Source organism: Triticum aestivum, chromosome 7D (assembly GCF_018294505.1).
Source record: "Triticum aestivum cultivar Chinese Spring chromosome 7D, IWGSC CS RefSeq v2.1, whole genome shotgun sequence".
NCBI classification, from domain to species: domain Eukaryota; kingdom Viridiplantae; phylum Streptophyta; class Magnoliopsida; order Poales; family Poaceae; genus Triticum; species Triticum aestivum.
This window is the reverse complement of record NC_057814.1, coordinates 253,968,107-253,986,701: the sequence shown is the minus strand read 5'-3', so window position 1 is coordinate 253,986,701 and position 18,595 is coordinate 253,968,107. Positions and strand designations below refer to the sequence as shown.

Genomic DNA, 18,595 nt, shown 5'->3' with positions numbered 1-18,595 from the left:
GCTCTCGTGTAATGAAACTAACTAACCTCCCCCGCAAAAAAAAAAAATGAAACTAACTAACCTGGATGGAGCAAGCAGTACATTTTTTTGCGAGGAAATACGAACATTACAAATTACAATAAGTAGCCAGCGTGCTAGGACCCTATGCCGTGGTCCTAGCCGGCGGTGGGACCACCACCTCGACGGCTTCCGGCCGACGATCCTGCTGGCCATGCCGATCAGCATGCCTATGGATATCCAGCTCCGTGCCGCCCCAGACCTCCATGTCCTCGTCGGTGTCGGTAGTCGGCGGGCTGTGGTGGTGGTGGTGGTGCGCCACGCAGCCGTCCTTGAGGCGCCCCACCAGGGCGCAGATGAGCAGCCTCACCGCGACGACGGCCGCGACGACGATGAGCACGGCGAGGAAGTAGTCCAGCGCCGTTCGGTGGACGTGCTGGCACTCGGCGACGCCCATGCACACCATTGTCCAGGCGCAGCTCATGCAGTCACGCATAGCAGCTTGGTGCGATCGAGCTGGCTATATAAGATAAGTTGAGAGAGAGCAGGGATTCCTTGCTTGGCTTGGAGCAGGGTGAGAGGATGGAGATGGTTGCACCTCTGCTGAGCTGTGCCTTCCTTTGGGCTTCTTTTTTGTTTTTGGAAGATCCTTGGAGCTTTTAGAATGTGGTTGCATATTCGGACGGTGACTGATCAATGGCTTTTTCTTCAAAGTGCTCGTTGAGTGGGCTCAGGTGCAGGTTGAGCTGCAAGGGACTGAGACATTGGCGATGCTGCTCCAGAGCTGAGCAAAGTAAAAGTATAGTGTCGGAAAGTTGATCTAATCCAACCAAGATTTGCCGGTTTATATATACGACAAAGCGGTTGCAATTGTAAGAGCGCGAGAAAACTAGCATGTTCATAGGAAGCGAAATCTTATGTCACTGGAAGGTTTTCTCTGGCATCTAAAATTAATCTATACAAACGCTTAGACTCTGGCAAAATATCGAAAACTACCTAATACCACCACCACCCTATCCATATCATTCCTTGGGCGCTTGTTGAAAATGACACCTCAACAAACTGCTAATCCAGCGTTATGTGAAAACCTTGATCATCATATTTGTACCAAAGAAAGCACCGGTGAAGCTTGGCGAATCCCGCAGCAACAAACTTATGCACACGAAGCACCACATGAGCCTCTGAGCAAGAGGCACAATCCCATTCCATCATTTGTAGTAAACTTCAATTGGGCGGTCAAAACCAGCGACAGATCCGACCAATCTGTTGCCAATCACCTCTGCTGACCTAAATCCTACCTGCAAGCACAACTGCATGGTTTACAACGATTCTGCTGCAGGGAACTGGAAAAGAACATAGCATTAGTTGCCGGTATAGAACGCACCTTGTCCAGAAGTACCTCCCGGAATTTCTCAGGGTATATACAGATATATTTGAAGTTTTCTTTGGCAAACTGAAATCCACCAGAAAAAAAGGCCAGGACAATGTGAGTTAACTTCACCCCATGAAAGATTGAGAAGAAATAATTGTTTCAACGATGGATCAGGATTTTTGTTACTACTCACTCTAAGATGCATAAGATTGTGTGATCAGGGGAAACCAAAGCAGGTTGGGTGAGAGTAAGACCCCAACGAAAATGATGAAAGACTTTTTCAGAAAGAAAAGCACATAAATGAGGAAAGACGAGGAAGCAATTCAAACCAAGGAGTACATCTAGCTTTGAAACGAGCAAGGGACCAAAAGAACAGTTCAATGCAACATACTCATGGCTACCCTTCAGGCCTTCACAGAGTTAGAGCTCTAAAGTTGAAACTACCATCTAAAGCTAAAAACAAATCATGTAGCATCAGTCATCAGTCTGACAATCAGAAATTACCTCTGACACTAATCTGTTTTTCCTATACGAGGTCCAAGGTTGAGGCTCCATGATAAAAATCCCTCCCTGCAAAACAAGAGAAGCCAGAGGAAAGAAGACAAGGTATTGTTAGTTTTTCCTCTTACCAGAGAGATCCAATTTAGGGACAGCAAAAGAGAAATAGATACCGGTCTTAGAAGACTCCATATCTTCACAAACAAAGTGATTATGCCATCATCACCCCAGTTCAGGTGGATCCATTTTGTCACGCTCAAACTGCACGAGAACAAACGCACAACCAATCAAGATGACATTCAATTTGGATAGTGACAAATACAAATAAACCAAAAAATCTCTGACATGTCTAACTTGTAAATTTGCAACTTACCACATGATGGTGTCATACTGTTCTGCATATTTGTGTTTGCTCTGTACAAAATTTTCAGACCGAAAAGAGACGATTTCAAAAAGATCAGGTTGTTCGTACTTAGAAATATTTCCATTTGGCATTTCAGATACCACTTCTTCAGGACAGCTCTTAGTTGTGGAGTCTGACGAGTTATGAACCTTGGCACTTTCTGGAGCCATGTTGCCTGTTCGAGATATCCTTCTTAAATTCCAGTTAGCAAGGTCAATCAAACCTACAAGGTTAATATCAGAATCAGTTTCATTTGACAAACCCAACACAGCCAACCATACTACATTGGGCAAGCCAAGAACACACAAACATTACGTAACTACAAGGGACTATTCAGTTATGGTTGATGATATTTATTGGTAATCTGTCAAATACTATTACTTAATTACGGACCATGCATCTAACGTCAGAAAATTACAGATATCCAAGTCTGACTGTCATAAATGCACATTCTGCTAAGGAACAAATTAACATTATAAATCTCATATAGAGTTTCATAATTTCAAGATAGGTTCAGTTATCAATAGAAAAACATTGAATTTGTGAACAGGAAGGTGTGGACATCAGCAAGGATGTTATGCCATTTAAAAAAAATGTCCCACCAAATTCTACTTCTTTAGACTTGCAACCACAACATGCCTCACAAGCATTGTGTCAATACAATAATTACGAACTACTAACAACACTGAGCTGGGATATGCAATAACTGGTCAAACAGGACTAGATTTTCTTATTCGCATTTAATATTGTTCAGAAATGAGCATTAATGCTCTCAGCGCGCAACATTATATATATAAAAACACAAAATGTACATAAAGGCTGCTGAGAGACAAGCATCAATCAGATATTCAGATTGTTTTTTGAAAGATTCCAGCTACCAGGTACTTCATGCTCTTAAAACAAACAGTATGAAATCTATATTACAAATATACAATGTTACTTCATTAAATATTACAATAACAGTTTAAACCTTTATCAATGTCAACTCCAAGGATGCTTTGACATTCAAACTTCATCGCTGCACAAGGTAAAGAAAATTAGAGATGAGAATCTGTGTTTGACAGGAAATTTATTTAGAGAAAAACATTCAATATCTCTCTCTTGCAATTGTGGCATCTGCCCCAAAAAAATTGTATATGTCACTTGTGATTTATTGATTTCTAGCAAATGAGTGTCAGAAGAGTCACTAAGTCATCAATGCACAGAATAATGAATCAAAAGACCAGCTACAGCTAATTGGCATTCAGTTCTTGTACGGTCAAGAGTTGTCAAATGAAAACTATGCTATTGCAGACCATAATAATAATAGGTTAACAAAGGTAGCTGACATGCTTATGTAGGGTAGTCTCAACTGTATTACAAGTGGCAACCTACAATAGATGGCACATACTCGATTAAAATTATCCTAATGTAACCATATGAATAAATCAAAGAATATTTACAATAATTAGCTAAATAATGCTTATGTTAATATGGACAAGACTTTCATATTCAACAATAGAAACTAAAACAATGTAACCGCACAGTAACAGCAGTCTGGTAATTCAAGAACAGAAGCTATCTCTACTCCTATAAAAGACTCAGTTGGTGATGATGGGTGTGTCTGCCATCCGTCATTTCTGACCATTAGATCTGCACCTGACGGCTGCGAGGTAAGTTGTGGCATTTTTGCAACAATAGCCCACTTCTCTGCTCCAATTTGCAGAAAATCCCTTATTATCTTATAAGCAACCACATCCCTCCCTCACCTCATCAAAACAGCCTGAGAAATATATTTTGAGTGAAAAGTAATATATTTTTAGTGGTATATATGTATATCAAAACAAGAGTGTTTTCTTTCAAGTTTGTGAACAAGTACTATTCTACTTTGGATCCGTTGCAACGCACGGGCACGTTGCTAGTAACATTGAAGTTGAAAGACATGGGAATAAGACCAGAAGATCATTAACCAAACAAAACAGAACAAATTAATATCCCCAGAACATTACCTATACCGATTGTGACCAAACCTTGGTTGCATCCAATATCGAGACAATCCTTGCCTGCAAACCACTCCTTCTTGAATATCTCAAGGCGGGGATCTTCACCGCCGTTACGATCAATCTGTTGAACATCAAAAGATTGAAGTTATCAGCTAAGATTAGTTGATCCAGCCATCGAGTGCCTTTTTATCGTATTAAATGAACTATCATGTGCAGCATAGAAAAATTAAATGTCCAATCTAATGAATAGACCCTCTATCCGTCTATCTGCCTCCTTTGTACAGGTGAATTTAGCATAAGCAGATCTGTGAAAACAAGTACGTGCAATTAGGCTCCATGCTTGCTTACTCCTTCTCTGCCAATAGCCATTACAGTAACACCTTGGGGCATTTATTAATCAGAAATTATACTACATGTCCAATATGGGGTCAAAGGCTCAAAGCAGTGGTGATTGCTGTGCCCCTGAAATTCGACAGCCATGTCACACAGTACCACAATGGTTGGATTGTCTAAACCAATGAAATGATGAACTAATGCTATGGCGTAAAAGCGGCAATTTAACACCAAAATACAAAACAGATAACGTCTATGCTGGCCTACCACAAACTAGAATCAAACAAAACAAGTATATTCATCTCACTCCAGTTTCCGTTCAATACCAAAAAAAAAGGAACCACGGGCCCTCGTTGCAAAACTCAAGTTCTGCAAGCTCTGAGACACAAATCAACGCAGAAACCTATTAGCGCATTTCATCAAATAGTTAGGGCGCGTCCTAAGCAAAAGCTCCACCGCTTTCAGCTAAGAATCCTAGTCCGTATAAACCATCCCAGTCCCAGGAACATAGCAATCTCCAGCAAATCATTTCACCAAATAACTACACGGCATGCACAACACAATGACGATTCACCGTTTGTTAGAGAGAGGCCACAGAGTGGAGGGGAGAAGCGCGGTTCAACTCACTCGGTAGCCGTAGTAGTTCCTGTAGTTTCCGTAGATGAAGGCACCTCCCTTGTTCTTCCGCTTCTTCCCTCTACCTCCACCCCCGCCATCTGCACCGCCGCCGCCGCCGCCGCCACCACCGCTGTTTCCTCCTCTTCCCTGTGCGTCGCTCTGTTTCCTCTCCGCCTCTCCTTTGGGCCCCTTGGCCGCGGCAGGTGGCTGCGCGACGCCCTCTGGCGCAGCCGTGGTGATCATCCTCTGAGGAGGGGTGGCTCTCTTCGCCGCCGCCTTGTCTCGCTTCGCGCGGACGGTAGTGGGGAACAGCGCGCGGACGGCGAGGCGGAGGAAGAAACCCTTCGAGGCGAGAGGGTTTGCGGCGCCACCGACTTGAGCAGCGAAACAGAACAGGCCAGCGCACCTGAAAGAAAAAGAAAACGGAGGAAGGGCACGGCGAACAGACCTGGCCAGATGGGCCGCCCGGTACGACCTGGCCTAAGCGGGCCAGGCACGGCACGGCCCATCCAGGCACGCCTAATATACGGGCCAGCACTCATGCCATACTCCCTCAAAAACAGGCACGGCACAACAAGTAAACGGTCCGGCCCACCGACATGTTTAGCTAGCCTTTTTGGGCTGTTTTGGGAGCTAATATATTTTTCTCGAATATGCACGAGTGTGCATATTATATATTAAAGAAGAAAGGCAAGGAATGCCTCCACCATGAGTTTACATATACCTCGTTACGACACTGCTCCTCACTACTCATCCACCGCTCTAATCTAAGGAAGAAAGGGTCCATGTTGCCTTTAAACTTGCCCGCGATGGACCAAACCCTTCCTTCCGACAAGATTCTACCCAGGAGCTCACTCATCGAGGGCGAGGCCCCGTCGAAAACAATAGTGTTCCGGTGCATCCACAACTCCCACATAGTTAGTACCAAAATCGTGTGGAGATCCTTCTTCCGTAAGTTGCTTGGTGCTTGCTTGCCGACTAGCCACTCGTGGATGGAATCTTGTGTTGTTGGCGACCACTCCGGCTTGCCCAAAGCCTCGCAAATCACCGCCCATGTCGATCTAGCAAACACACACGTTAGTAGGACATGATTTATAGTTTCATCCTCCTGGTCACATAGGGGGAAAGCGTCCTGGTGCGGCAGCCCTCTTCGTGCAAGATGATCCGATGTCCAGCACCTATCCTTGAGCGCGAGCCATGTGAAGAATTTGCATGTAGTTGGGGCCCGACACTTCCAAGTTAACTCCGACATGGGTTCCACCGTCTGTCCCCAGAACCTAGCCGCATATGCCGACCTCACCGAGTAGTGGCCATTGGTCTCCCATGCCCAAGAGATCGAGTCCGGCATGTCCGCAACTGGCTCCCACGTGTTGACTCTAATCCATAGCTCAAGAAATTCCTGCAATGCTTCGCCCCCAAGATCAGGACCTACGTCCGCGGCCCAAGACCCATTTTCGATGGCCGGAGCAACCTTCCTCGATGATCTTATCCATGCTGGGATCCTGTCATATATCATAGGCGCGATCTCTTGCACCCTCATTCCGTCAGTCCACCTATCCTCCCAGAACAAAGTATTGAGGCCGCAACATGCATCACTCGTTGTTGCGGCCAAAAAGAGCAGCTTCACTTCCTTAGGGACCCTTATCTTGAATTCACTCCATGGTCTAGTCGTGTCCACCCTTTGGAGCCATGGCCATCTAGCTTGCATTGCCACATTAAGCCATCTGAGATTCGGTGTCCCTAGGCCACAAGCCCACTTCGGTGTACATACCGAATCCCAGGCGACCGCAGAGTTGCCACCGTTTGCAGCCGCCCTTCTGCACCATAGAAAACCTCTACACACCTTGTTCATCGCAGCTATAGTCTTCATCGGCAGATCCAGCACCATCATGGCATGAATGGGCATGGCGCAAAGCACTGATTGAACCAAGGTGGGACGGCCACTCTTCGGCATTAATGCCGCTTTCCACTTGAGTAGGCAGTTCGTCATATGATCAACTAGGTACTGCAACTGTGCTGCGGATTGCTTTCTCAATGTCAATGGCAGCCCGAGGTACTTGATTGGAAAGGATCCTCTCGGGCAACCCAGCTCCCCACAGGCCATGTCGATTTCCTGATCACTGCATCTGATTGGAAGGGCCGCCGATTTCCGCATGTTAATTCGTAAGCCTGACGCCTCCCCAAACATCTCCAAGATGTTGTTGCATACCTCAAGTTCCACCGTCCTGGGCTTGATGAAAACGACCACATCATCCGCAAAGATGGACAGACGCTGCCTCATGCCTGACCGCGCCAAGGGCTCCAGAACCCCTCTGCTCGTAGCCCGCTCAAACAACCGATGTAATGGATCCATAGTAAGAATAAAAAGCATTGGTGAAATCGGGTCTCCTTGCCTCGGTCCCTTGCAGTTGTAGATCGTGTCCCCGGGGTCTCCATTCACCATTACCTTGGTGGTGGATGTCGAGAGAATCCCACAAATCCATGACCTCCACCTAGGTCCAAAACCCATTTGTTGCATCACTTCAAGTAGGAAGGGCCACTGGACGGAGTCGAATGCTTTTGATATGTCGAGCTTAAGTAGCACCGCTGGTATCTTGAGAGCGTTTAGCCTGCGTGTCGTACTCTGAACTAGCATGAAGTTATCATGGAGTGCTCGGCCTTTCACGAAGGCACTTTGATGGTTTCCCACAAGCTCCGGCAGTTGCACCACAAGTCTACAGGCCAGCACCTTCTCAAAAAATTTAATGGCCCCATGCACAAGGTTAATTGGCCTAAAATCTCCCACCTCCAAGGCTCCATCAATCTTGGGCAAGAGAGTGACAAGAGATTTGTTGATGGCTCCCATGCCCCTCACATCACCATTGTAAAAACAGTTCATGGCCTTCATGAAGTCCACCTTAATTATGTTCCAGCACGCGGCATAGAAACGACCCGTAAATCCGTCTGGCCCTGGTGCCTTGTCCAGAGGGATATCTTTAATCACATCCTCCACTTCCTCCAAGGTGAAAGGTTCCTCAAGCTGTGCAAGGTCCAGATGTGGCAAGTCCAGCTCATGAAGGTTAAGCGTGTAGCTTCTTTGATCTATTGTACCAAAGGCCGCACCATAAAAGGCATCCACCGTGGACGCCACCTCGTCCTGGCCAGAATAGATGTTCCCATTATGTTTTATCGATCGGAGTACGTTCTTCCTCTGCCTGTGGCTTGCTTGCTGATGGAATAATCTCGTGTTCCCGTCTCCTTCTCGCAGCTGCTGCAGCCTCGAGCGTTGTCGTGCTATCGTTCTCTCAAGAGAACACAGCCCTCGTAGCTTCCTCTTCAAGGTTCTCCGCAGGTCCCGCTCCGCCTCCGAGAGCGCCCTGAAGTCCATGGCAATATCAAGCCTCTTAATCACTTCCAGCGCTATGGATATTTGAAGTTTTACGTTTCCAATCCAACGAGCACTCCATTTTTGCAGACTAGCCGCCGTGGCCCTCAACTTATTCTGGAGCGTGAGATAGTCATTTGCAGCTGCCGGCGTCGAGTCCCAAGCCGTACGCACCACGTCCATAAAACCCTCCGCTTTGATCCAGAATGCTTCAAACCTAAACCGTTTCTTTGTGTTGATCTCCAAGTTCATATCTAACATGAGCGGGCAATGGTCTGATACCGCGGTCCCAAGAGCGAAGAGAAAACATGATGGGAAAGCTTCATCCCACTCATTCGACACAAACACGTGATCGATCTTCTCTAAAGTTGCATTCTACCTCTCATTCGACCACGTGTATCTCCGCCCATTCAAGTAAAGCTCCTTCAGTTCTAAGAAGTCCAACTTGGCTCTAAACCGCCTAAGCATCCTTCGGTTGATCAAGTCATTGTTCTTGTCCTCCTGCCTTGCCAGGAGATTGAAATCCCCTGCCACAAACCACGGACCCGCATGCAGATCATGAATATCCACCAAGTCCTGCAAAAATTCCATTTTGTCGGCCTCCTCTTGTGGTCCATAAACACATGTCAGCCACCACGCCTGTTCGTCCTCCGGGCACTTTACAAGTGTCGTCAATGTGTGGTTAGTGTAGTGTGGGTTAGATAGTTGGGTGATGGTGTCATCTCAAGCTATCAAGATCCCATCCCTTGTGCCAACCACCGGTAAGTAGCAAAACTCCTCATATTTATTTCCGAGGCATTGCCTAACAATGCTCACCAATACATCTTGCAACTTAGTTTCTTGCAAACACACGATCGCCGGATTGGCCATAGTCACCACCTGGAATACCGCATTCCGTCGCGCCCTAGCATTGAGCCCATGTACGTTCCACACTATCACTTTTAGAGGTTGAGCATTGATTTCCATAGCCCACAACACCTGCCCTAGCCAATGGAGCAGCTAGGCCACCATGGGGTCCTCCATCCCCGGCTCCGGAGGTGACTCCCAACCAAACAAGGCTAGCACCACCGCGATATGCCCATCCGAGAGCGGGCGGGAGAAGAGATCCGCGTACATCCGGAGTGCCTCCTCTGAAATAACCTCCCCCTCATGCGTGGGACATAGTTTTCTAATGAGCACTTGTTGTTGCTTGGAGGCCGCTTGTTTGGCAATTCTAGCGCTCCGTCTTGGTGTTACTTCCAGCCTTTGTTTCTTCCTTGCTTGGCGACTCAGGTTGGCAACAACTCTAGACGTAGGCTGCTGCAAGATCGGAGAAATAGCCTTGCGTACTGTAACAGCCTGGATTCTGGCCCTTTTCTTTTTCTTTTTGATTTATTGGTTTTTGCTCTGTTTTTCTTTTTGGAGTGGTTCTGTGGCCTTGTCACCTGGGAAATCATCCTCTTTTTCCTTCCCAAGTGGCTCATCATTCTCAAAACCCTGCCAAGATCATGTCACTCCACTGCTTGACCAAACCCTAATTTCTTTTTCTCAGGAATATTCCTTTTTTATTAAAGGAATAACCCTGTCTGCCCTAGGTTGTGAAGCAACCTTTATTTCCATCACTCCTAAAATTCCCAAATAATTCTCATAAATTTTTTGGGTCATATCTTTCTCAAATATGGCAAAATATTTCATTTGTCATGTTTATCATCTTGCTCAAATAATTCATTTCCTATTCTGCCCTAAATGGCACATTGTGAAGCAAGTGCTATTTTCCTTTTCCCAATTGACCTCAAACTCCTTTTACACCTTTTCCTGTCCATATCATTGCCACATGCCAAAATGCAACCTCATTTGCCTAGTAATTATTTAATTATGATTTTCCAAAGTTTCTATCCAGAAAGAAGCTTTGTGAAGGAGGTGCAAGCTAGGCATATCCAAATGAGTTGCCATTTTGCATGATCCCTCATATCATCATATCATAGCCCTCCACAAAAGTATAGCTCATATCATGCCTCCATGTGAGCTCATATTCAATTCTTTGATTCTGCCAAAAATTTCAGTTTGTGAAGCAAGTATATTTTATCTTGCTCCATTATGGCTGCCAATTTTTCTAGGCCTTCTATTATCCATATAACCTACCTCCACCCATTTTGGGCATGGTTAATCAAGCCATTATTCCTCTAGAATTTTTGCAAGTTTCTGGTCAGCAAGGATGTTTGTGAAGCAAGTACCATTTTGGTGAATCCAATTGGTATGAAACTTATACAGCATCTTTATATGATCAAATCATGAAGCCTTGCCAAACTTGAGCTCAAGTGGCCACACCATTTGAGTGCATCATCCAAATCTCATTTCTGGACCATTTTGGTCAGTTGCAAAGCAACTATGATTTATCTTGATCCAATTCTTCTCCAAGTTACCAGGATGAAAGTCCTTCTTTACCTCAACCTCGCAGACAAATCCATTGGATCCAAAACCCTTCCTATTGATCACTAGTGCTCACCCAAGTTTACTGCAGTAAACTTCAGAGGGTTCTTACCAGTTAACCATAGCACTTTTAACCGAGCTACCACCGGAGTTGAAACCTACACTAGATGAACTTACCACTAGACAACATTTTCAAGCCTCTCTCCCCCACTACATGCCAGTGCACGCGGTGACCGCGTTAATGGCATCACTATGCACGTGCTCTGTGTGCAGTGGCCGCGCCCAGTGGCTGTTTGTGCTTCGGCCCCTCCTCCTCTCGTCCTCTTCGCGCGCGTGAGCGTGTCCAACAGCTAGCCTGCATCGTCGCCGTCCCCCTGGACCCCTCTCCCCCTCCGGCAGCTTCCTCACCGACGCTCGCCGCCGAACGCCCACGGGAGCACAGTGCCCCGACATGTTTAAATAGTGCTCGGCCTCTTCCTCTGCTCTCCGACGTCGCCTACCCCTCCGTGAGCTCTGAATTAATAGCTCGTCGTGTTCCCGCGCCCTCCCGTGCTCGCTGGCCGTCGCCAGAGCCTCGGCCGGACGTGCCTGGCGGCACCCGAGCCCATCTCCCTCGCCCGGCTATAAATAGCCATCCCCGAGCCCTCCCGAGCACCTCACTAGCCTCCACTCGCTCCACTACACCTCCCCATCCATCCGCCCGAGCCTCTGGAGCTCTCCTGCTCCACCATTGCCGCCATGGCCGTGGGCCTCCTCATCCTAAATTCGCCCGGAGCCGAGCCCCTCTCCCACTTCCTCCTCCACCAGAGCACCTACCAGACCATGGCGTAGCTCCCTCGCCGTTCCCCTCCTCTGCGAGAGCCCCGTAGCCTCAAGTTCAACGGCGCCTGAAGCTCTTGTCCGCCGTGGCTGAGGCCCTGCTTCCTCCAGCTCTCGCCGACGTGCGTGAAGAGCCCATGCGGATGTGCCTCCCCGCGCTGGTCATTCCGGTGGCCGGGGCGTCGCCTGAGTCGACCCGAGCCGCCCGGACGAGCGTCGACGTCGGCGGCCTCCCTCTGGTCCACGGGCGAGCGCGAGGGAGATGAAGATGATGACACCCCGCGCGTAGGACCCACACGTCAGCCACTCCGCGTTGACCCAGCCCAGCGATGACGTGGATAAGTGGCCGGCCCCACCCGTAAGCCTCACATCTCTGACCAGCCCCGGGCCCGCGTGTTTTAAGTGAAAACGTATTTCTGTGAATACGTTTTTGCCTCTGGAAAACGCGTTCCCATTCTTCTTCAGCCCCGAATGCGTTTTCAGTTCAGTGAAAGCGTATTTCGCTGATTGCGCTTTCTGTTTTTCTGTCCAGGCCCAGATTGTGAAGTTTTTCTTTACAAAGAGGTCCCTAGCAAAAAAACTATCATAACTTTTTGCTCGCAACTCCGTTTGAGGTGAATCCAAAGCCTACTTCTTCGTTTCGTCGAGCCCGTTCTAATGGAATCATTTTCACCATGTTTTGACATTCTGAAAATGACCATTTTGCTCCTGCCTTATTCAGCCCCCTCCGAGAGAGAACGTTTTCCGACGATCCTTTCCGCGAGCTTCTCGCACTTCTTTTCGGTGATTTCTGCCACCCCAGGCAAGCCACACCCTCCATTTGCATGATTGCAATGTAGTGACATGGTTTCTTTATTAAAACTTGTTTAAAATATTGTGTTAGCTATGTATGATTTGTTCATGGCATTTCTCGGAGTATTGTTTGATCTTGATATTGCCATGATATTGCTTGGAGTTCTAGGATTTAATATTTTGATGATTATGTGGATGACATGTGCCTTTGGATTTTTAGTGGCTATTATGTTTATTTTTCATGATGGTATCTGGTATTATTTTGGAGTATTGCTTTGGATATCATGCTGCCTTTGGATTATTAGTGGTTAGTATGCTTATTTTCATGATGCTAGTTGATGTTCGGTTACTTGGAGTATTATTTTCAGAGATGATGTTTACATGTGGATCTTAGCCGAATAGCTTTATTCTTGTTATTGGAGTAGTAGGATTATTGTTTTCGGATTCATCATGACAGTAGTGTTGTGCTACCCTTGGAGTATTTTGAGATGATGAGATTATGCTTGGATTATTTGTTGGATATTGCTATGACTTGGATTATAGGTTGATAGATGATATTGGAGTATCAGTTACCACAGTTATATTTTTGGGGATAAATTCCGTCATTAAGTTGGTCAGGTGCCACCGAACCGGGCTTTTCCAGTGCAACCACATTTGCCTTTATGGGAAGGCCCTAATGCGGTCTATTGTCATGTCTCTCGCCGGTGCCTCCAACGAGGGAAGGTTATGGGCGTGCGTACCCTGGCCTGGTAAGCAGACATAACCTTGTGTGCCCGTTGTTATTGTTATGGATCCGATCCCCGTGAGGGACGTTTTGGCCATGATGGTGGTCGGTGTGTCTTTGGTAGACACGGGGCCACCCAGGACTAAACCCAGAAGGGATGTTGGTCGGAGTGGCCGGGAGAGTGTCATGGCAGTAGATCGGTTTTGTCGGAACGCCTTTGGTCCACCCGAATGGGAGTACGAGGCCATGGGTTCTGTGGTGTGGGTATAATGTGCTACCTCTGCAGAGTGTATTAATCTATCGATAGTCGTGTCCTCGGCCATGGGCATGGGTTCATACTAGGTCCCACCGTTTGATCAACACTCACATGACGGAATGACTTATAGGTGATTTATATGTTGATATGTTGAGCAGTACAATTTGGCAGGATGTTGATGATGATGTTGGAGACCAAGTGTTGGTCGTGGTTGTGATCGCCAGAAAGATCACAGTTTGAGACCAAGTGTTGGTCATGGTAGCGATCGTCGGAAAGATCACCGTGTGGTTTTGATCATGAGTTGATCGAGATGGTATATTGCTTGGCCGGTTAGCCAAGAGAGATATGGTTATGGAGATCTGAGATGGTGATTTATCAGCATTGTATTAGTTTCATCTCATGCTTAGTAGTTGCTTCATCATGGTAGTTGTTAATTAATTAACCTGTTAATGCTATGTTATTGTCTTGCCTTGATGTTTATGGTTGTTGTGAGCTTGCAAGTACATTCAATGTACTGACCTGGCGTGTCATGCCAGATTGCAGGAGATGCCATGATTGCTTGATTGCTTGTCGAGGTTGCCATGCGTGCGAGCTAGATCGTGTCCCAGCCAGAGTCCCTGCGGATTGGAGTTCACCACCTTCGTCGTTGTTCCGCTGCTAGAAGTTTTCCGCTGCTATGAGTTGTTTCGCTGCTAGCATAGAGCAAGTGTAGTATCGCTGGCATAGTGTCGCCGTGCTGATGTGCTTCTTTGTAACATCAGACCCTTGTATTATTATTCTTGTAATAAGAGCTGATTTGTTCTATGTCAAGCAGTACCGTATTCCAGAGACTTCTCCTCGATCTCTGGGCTGGAATACGGGGCGTTCCGGTTTCTCTGAGCCGGGGTGCCACACGTACTCCCGCACAAAACTCCCCCACTACCACGTGAAAGTCTCCGTCCAGTGCCGCATGCATGGGAGCTGGCGCGCATGGCCTCGGATCCGACGTGCTGTCCTTTTCCGTCCTCGCATGCATGGGAACCGGTGTGCATGGGATCGGATCAGGTGCATTGTCGTTACCCAGTCCAACACGCATGGGAGCCAGCATGCATGGTCTTGGATCCGGTGCGCTTCCTAGTATGTCTTCCGGTGGGTCCACTATCGCACATGGCCCTGGATCCTGCACAGCGCTGTGCTCGGCGCTCTCCCCACTACCAGACAGGCTGACCTGGAAAGTATCCATGGCCCCCACCTGCATGCCCTTGTTTTCCATCCCAAACTGATGCGATAGGAGTTCCTCATCTTCACCAGCCTCGCCGGCACTCGTACCCAGCCTCACGGCCAAGGCACGGCACTAGACGGGTCACGTGCCAGCACAACTTGATTATAAACATGTTGTGTCAGGCAGCAGGCTATTGGGCCACCACGCCAGGACCGGCCATTTTGGCCACCTTTTCCCACGAACAGCAAGGAAATTACACGTAAGCCATGAGGTCCATTCAAAATTTAGTTTTGAGTATGGGCAGGCATTTGCACTTTTTTAAGGAACTCGCGTTGGTTCATTCATATTTAAAGTTTGCGTGCATATGTACAATATGTTTGTCGCGGGGATTTCGCAGTGCAGCAAGGCATACAATGAGGATCTAGGACGAGATTCACACAGGGATTTACGTACCCAAGATCACATCTTTTGTCTTAGAGATGACACCCTACTCCTGTTGTATGTTTAAATCAAGACTCATTCAAGGATTTTCAGTACAAGTGATAGAGTAATCTAGTTGGATCTTGTGTGTATCTAGTTTGATCTGCAAATGTGTATGTTGGGGAGCAGGGCATCCCTATGGACACTATACCAACTCTCCAAGCACCAAGTGGACCGATGAGAAGAGTGCGTGCAAGAGCTATACCAAGGTTAACTCTCTCCTTATTGAGCTTCCCTTTGATTCATTCGAGACATGACTAGTACCTCAAGCAGAGACACTTCGCATACCCAGGTACCAAGAAAGCAGCCATGAAGAAGCTAAGGACCAAGGATAAGTTTAGATGAAAGTGGAGCAAGGAGGGGAAGATGGAGGCAGTTGGTGCCTAAAGATAGTTGGACGTCCAAACTCCAACGCAGACGCGCCAGACAAAGTCGGACGCCGCAGCTCTCTGGACAAGTGTTCGGGCTAATCATCTGGGTGACGGACGGATCATCCGGGCAACAAACGAACATCTGGACACCGTCCAAGACTATTCAATTGTGGCACCAGAAGGCACCCTTAGGCTTCGCGTGATGCTGGACGATCCGGCTACCACCCTGGACGTCCGGGCATCCCTAGAGGCCATGACTCAGTTGGACCATCCAGGTAGCTAGACGGATCATCTGGATGATGCTCGGGTCATCCAATTAAATTACTAGGTACTTTCGTTTCTTGGTAATGATTCTAATGTTCATGAGAATATGATGTTGCCTAAATTGGATACATTTGTTTTGCTTACGAATGAAGGGTCTAGCAAGGACAAGAAGGATGAACATTGGAGCATGATCAAGCATGGAGATGATGGCGCGCGCAACGGGAACAAGAACAAAGTTTCTAGTGGAGTTTTCAATACTTAGAAGACACCATGATGACATACAAGGACATGGACGAAATATAGAAGACAACCTTTCATAAATTTTGTCCATAGCTTAATATAGGTGTTGTGCCACCTTATTTTTTTGGCCAGGCCCGTGTAATTTTGAAATAATACTTCATAGGATATTTTTAGAGTCCGTATGGTAGGGGAAATGACTCAGGAGGTGTCTTAGTCCCACCTTGCCAAGGGTGGACGAAATCCCCTTTATTTTTCCCTATAAATACAACCCTTAAGGCACCGATTAGACTTGAGTTTTGTTTAGTTAAAGTTTGCCATAGTTGCAACTCGCGTCCTTCGTTTGTGTTCAACGACCAGACCAAGACGTCACAGAACCCCATTTGATTAGTAAAGCTTGTCTCTTAAATTCGCAATACTTAGATTGCAATCTCAGTTTCTTGCTTGTTCTTTGTTTGCGTGCAGGATATAGATCCTTGTGGTCAGGTTGATCGTGCTCTGGCGTGGTCAATCACCTTTCAGAGTTGGTTTAGCGATTGCTAAGGCATGGCGTCTTTACACGTTCGTAGTCAAACCGTCAAAGTCTACTCCACCAAGAACAATACCTCTCATCGAAGCATCGGGACACCTTCACCTCTATCAGGGTACCTACCAGGACTGTAGCGACCCGACCCGAATGGATCGAAGTCTCTGTGCTTAAGTGTCATCCCTGGATCGGTATGCTGACACACACAGTACTCGAGGATTTATAACAGAGGTAAATCACATGTTTAAAGTAACGTAAATACAATTACCTCAATCCATATAGCGGAAGTAACAACAAAGTTGTGGAGTCCCAACAACACCAACGACAAAGTTGAGTGTAGACATCGTAACCCTAATGTATCACTTACTCGTCGTAAGAATCCTGCAACATGAGACGTTGCAGCCATGCAGGTCAGTACATTGAATGTACTAGCAAATTCACACCATAGAGCAATGAGGAATAATAGCTATCACTACATGCATATTTGGCTGGTGGAGGCTCTATGGTTATCATTTTCATAAAGCCAATTTTTCCCTACAACAAAGGAATATATTTTATTTAACTACAAAGTTTTAAGACATTATTGAGAAGGTAACCCCAACTCAATCCCAAAATAGTATTAACAACCCAACACATTTAGTAAGTAAAGTGATGAGATCAAATCAATAATTCAAGTACTAGATACTCAAAATGTCCATAACTGGGGACACGGCTAATCATGATTAGTTTGTACACTCTGCAGAGGTTTGTGCACTTTTCCCCACAAGACTCGATCTCCTCCGTTGAATTTCTCGCACTACATGATGTTTGAGAAACGGATGATCGAGACACAGTCTTTCCGAAGAGGCCCCCTTAACCGATAGATAGGCCGGTACACCTACAATTCCCCTACATCTGCTAGCCCATCATGGAAAGGTTTCCCACAACTTACTCAACTATGCCAGAGCCCATAATGGCATGTGGTTGCACACGGAAGTTTCTGGCATGAATAATCTTATGATCCCTTTGAGCCTAGGTGGCAAACCATAGGATGATCACACGGGTTCCCCGGGATCTCCTAGGACAACACTGGTATATCCTTAGGTGTCTGGGCAAGCCACTAGTATATCTCCAGGGTGCCCCAACCAATCCACCCAGATGTGTATTAAAGTAGCCACCTTAAGTTTCCCTTAGTTAATATAACTCTCACACCTTTCATGAATCTCACATACCAATCCACGTCTACGAGCATAGCAAAGCAGTACGAGCATAACGTATAAACCCAGGGTTGATAATAGACAATAGGTTCCTACCTCATCAACTACTTCCCACACCCACATGTTTACCAATCCTACTTATGCAATGTTTGAGGGATGTATCTAATGCAAGAAAAGCTAGGTATAAAAGAGTATGATCAAAGTGTGAACTTGCCTTGTACTGTTGATGAAGATCCTTCACACTCATAATGCCTGATAGTTCTACTCGTCACACTCCGATCAATCTATCGTGAGCAAGCAATTGCATACATAAGCACTCATGCAAAAGAATCGAAGAAAGATCTCAGAAAACTTCTAAAACAAGCAATTAACTCTTGCAACATAAAACAATTTCTAATAGTACCAAAATTAGGTGGATTTGGTCTTATCAGAAAGTTTAGGTCAAGAGCTTCAATAAGCAAAAAGAATCAATTAAATCCGAGTTATAAAACTTAAGTTATGAACAAAAGAAGTTTAAATTTCAAATCTGTTTGAAATCAAATTTTAAACTTTCAAAAAATATGTTTAAGTTGGTTATCTGGATAGAGGAGATCATAACAAAGAAATTGGTGTTGGTTTCGTTGGATTTGGATAAGTGAGCAAAAAGTTACGATCGTTTGAAAACTAGGGGCTAATCTGTAAAAATAAAACTACGGATAGATCCCTAGCAGAAAACTAAAATAAAAAAACCCTAATGAACGAACGTTCGCTACA

The 18,595-nt window shown here is 46.2% G+C and overlaps 1 protein-coding gene across 1 annotated transcript; it reads right to left on the bottom strand.

The window, feature by feature from the left end:
• Positions 1–894: 894 nt before the first annotated feature.
• LOC123168397 (probable RNA methyltransferase At5g51130) lies at positions 895–5,595 on the bottom strand. Its single transcript, XM_044586268.1, has 8 exons — positions 5,213–5,595; positions 4,259–4,373; positions 3,241–3,288; positions 2,241–2,493; positions 2,041–2,128; positions 1,874–1,939; positions 1,382–1,450; positions 895–1,295 (listed from the first exon to the last, which is right to left on the bottom strand). The coding sequence occupies exons 1-8, from the start codon at positions 5,444–5,446 to the stop codon at positions 1,206–1,208; spliced, it is 963 nt and encodes a 320-aa protein (XP_044442203.1). The 5' UTR covers positions 5,447–5,595; the 3' UTR covers positions 895–1,205.
• Positions 5,596–18,595: the final 13,000 nt, after the last annotated feature.

Coding starts and splice junctions, on each gene's coding strand:
- LOC123168397 (XM_044586268.1), bottom strand. CDS start 5,446: ATGATCACCACGGCTGCGCCAGAGGGCGTCGCGCAGCCACCTGCCGCG. Junction 4,374..5,212: donor GGAACTACTACGGCTACCGA/GTGAGTTGAACC, acceptor GATGTTCAACAG/ATTGATCGTAACGGCGGTGA. Junction 2,129..2,240: donor CAGTATGACACCATCATGTG/GTAAGTTGCAAA, acceptor GTTCTCGTGCAG/TTTGAGCGTGACAAAATGGA.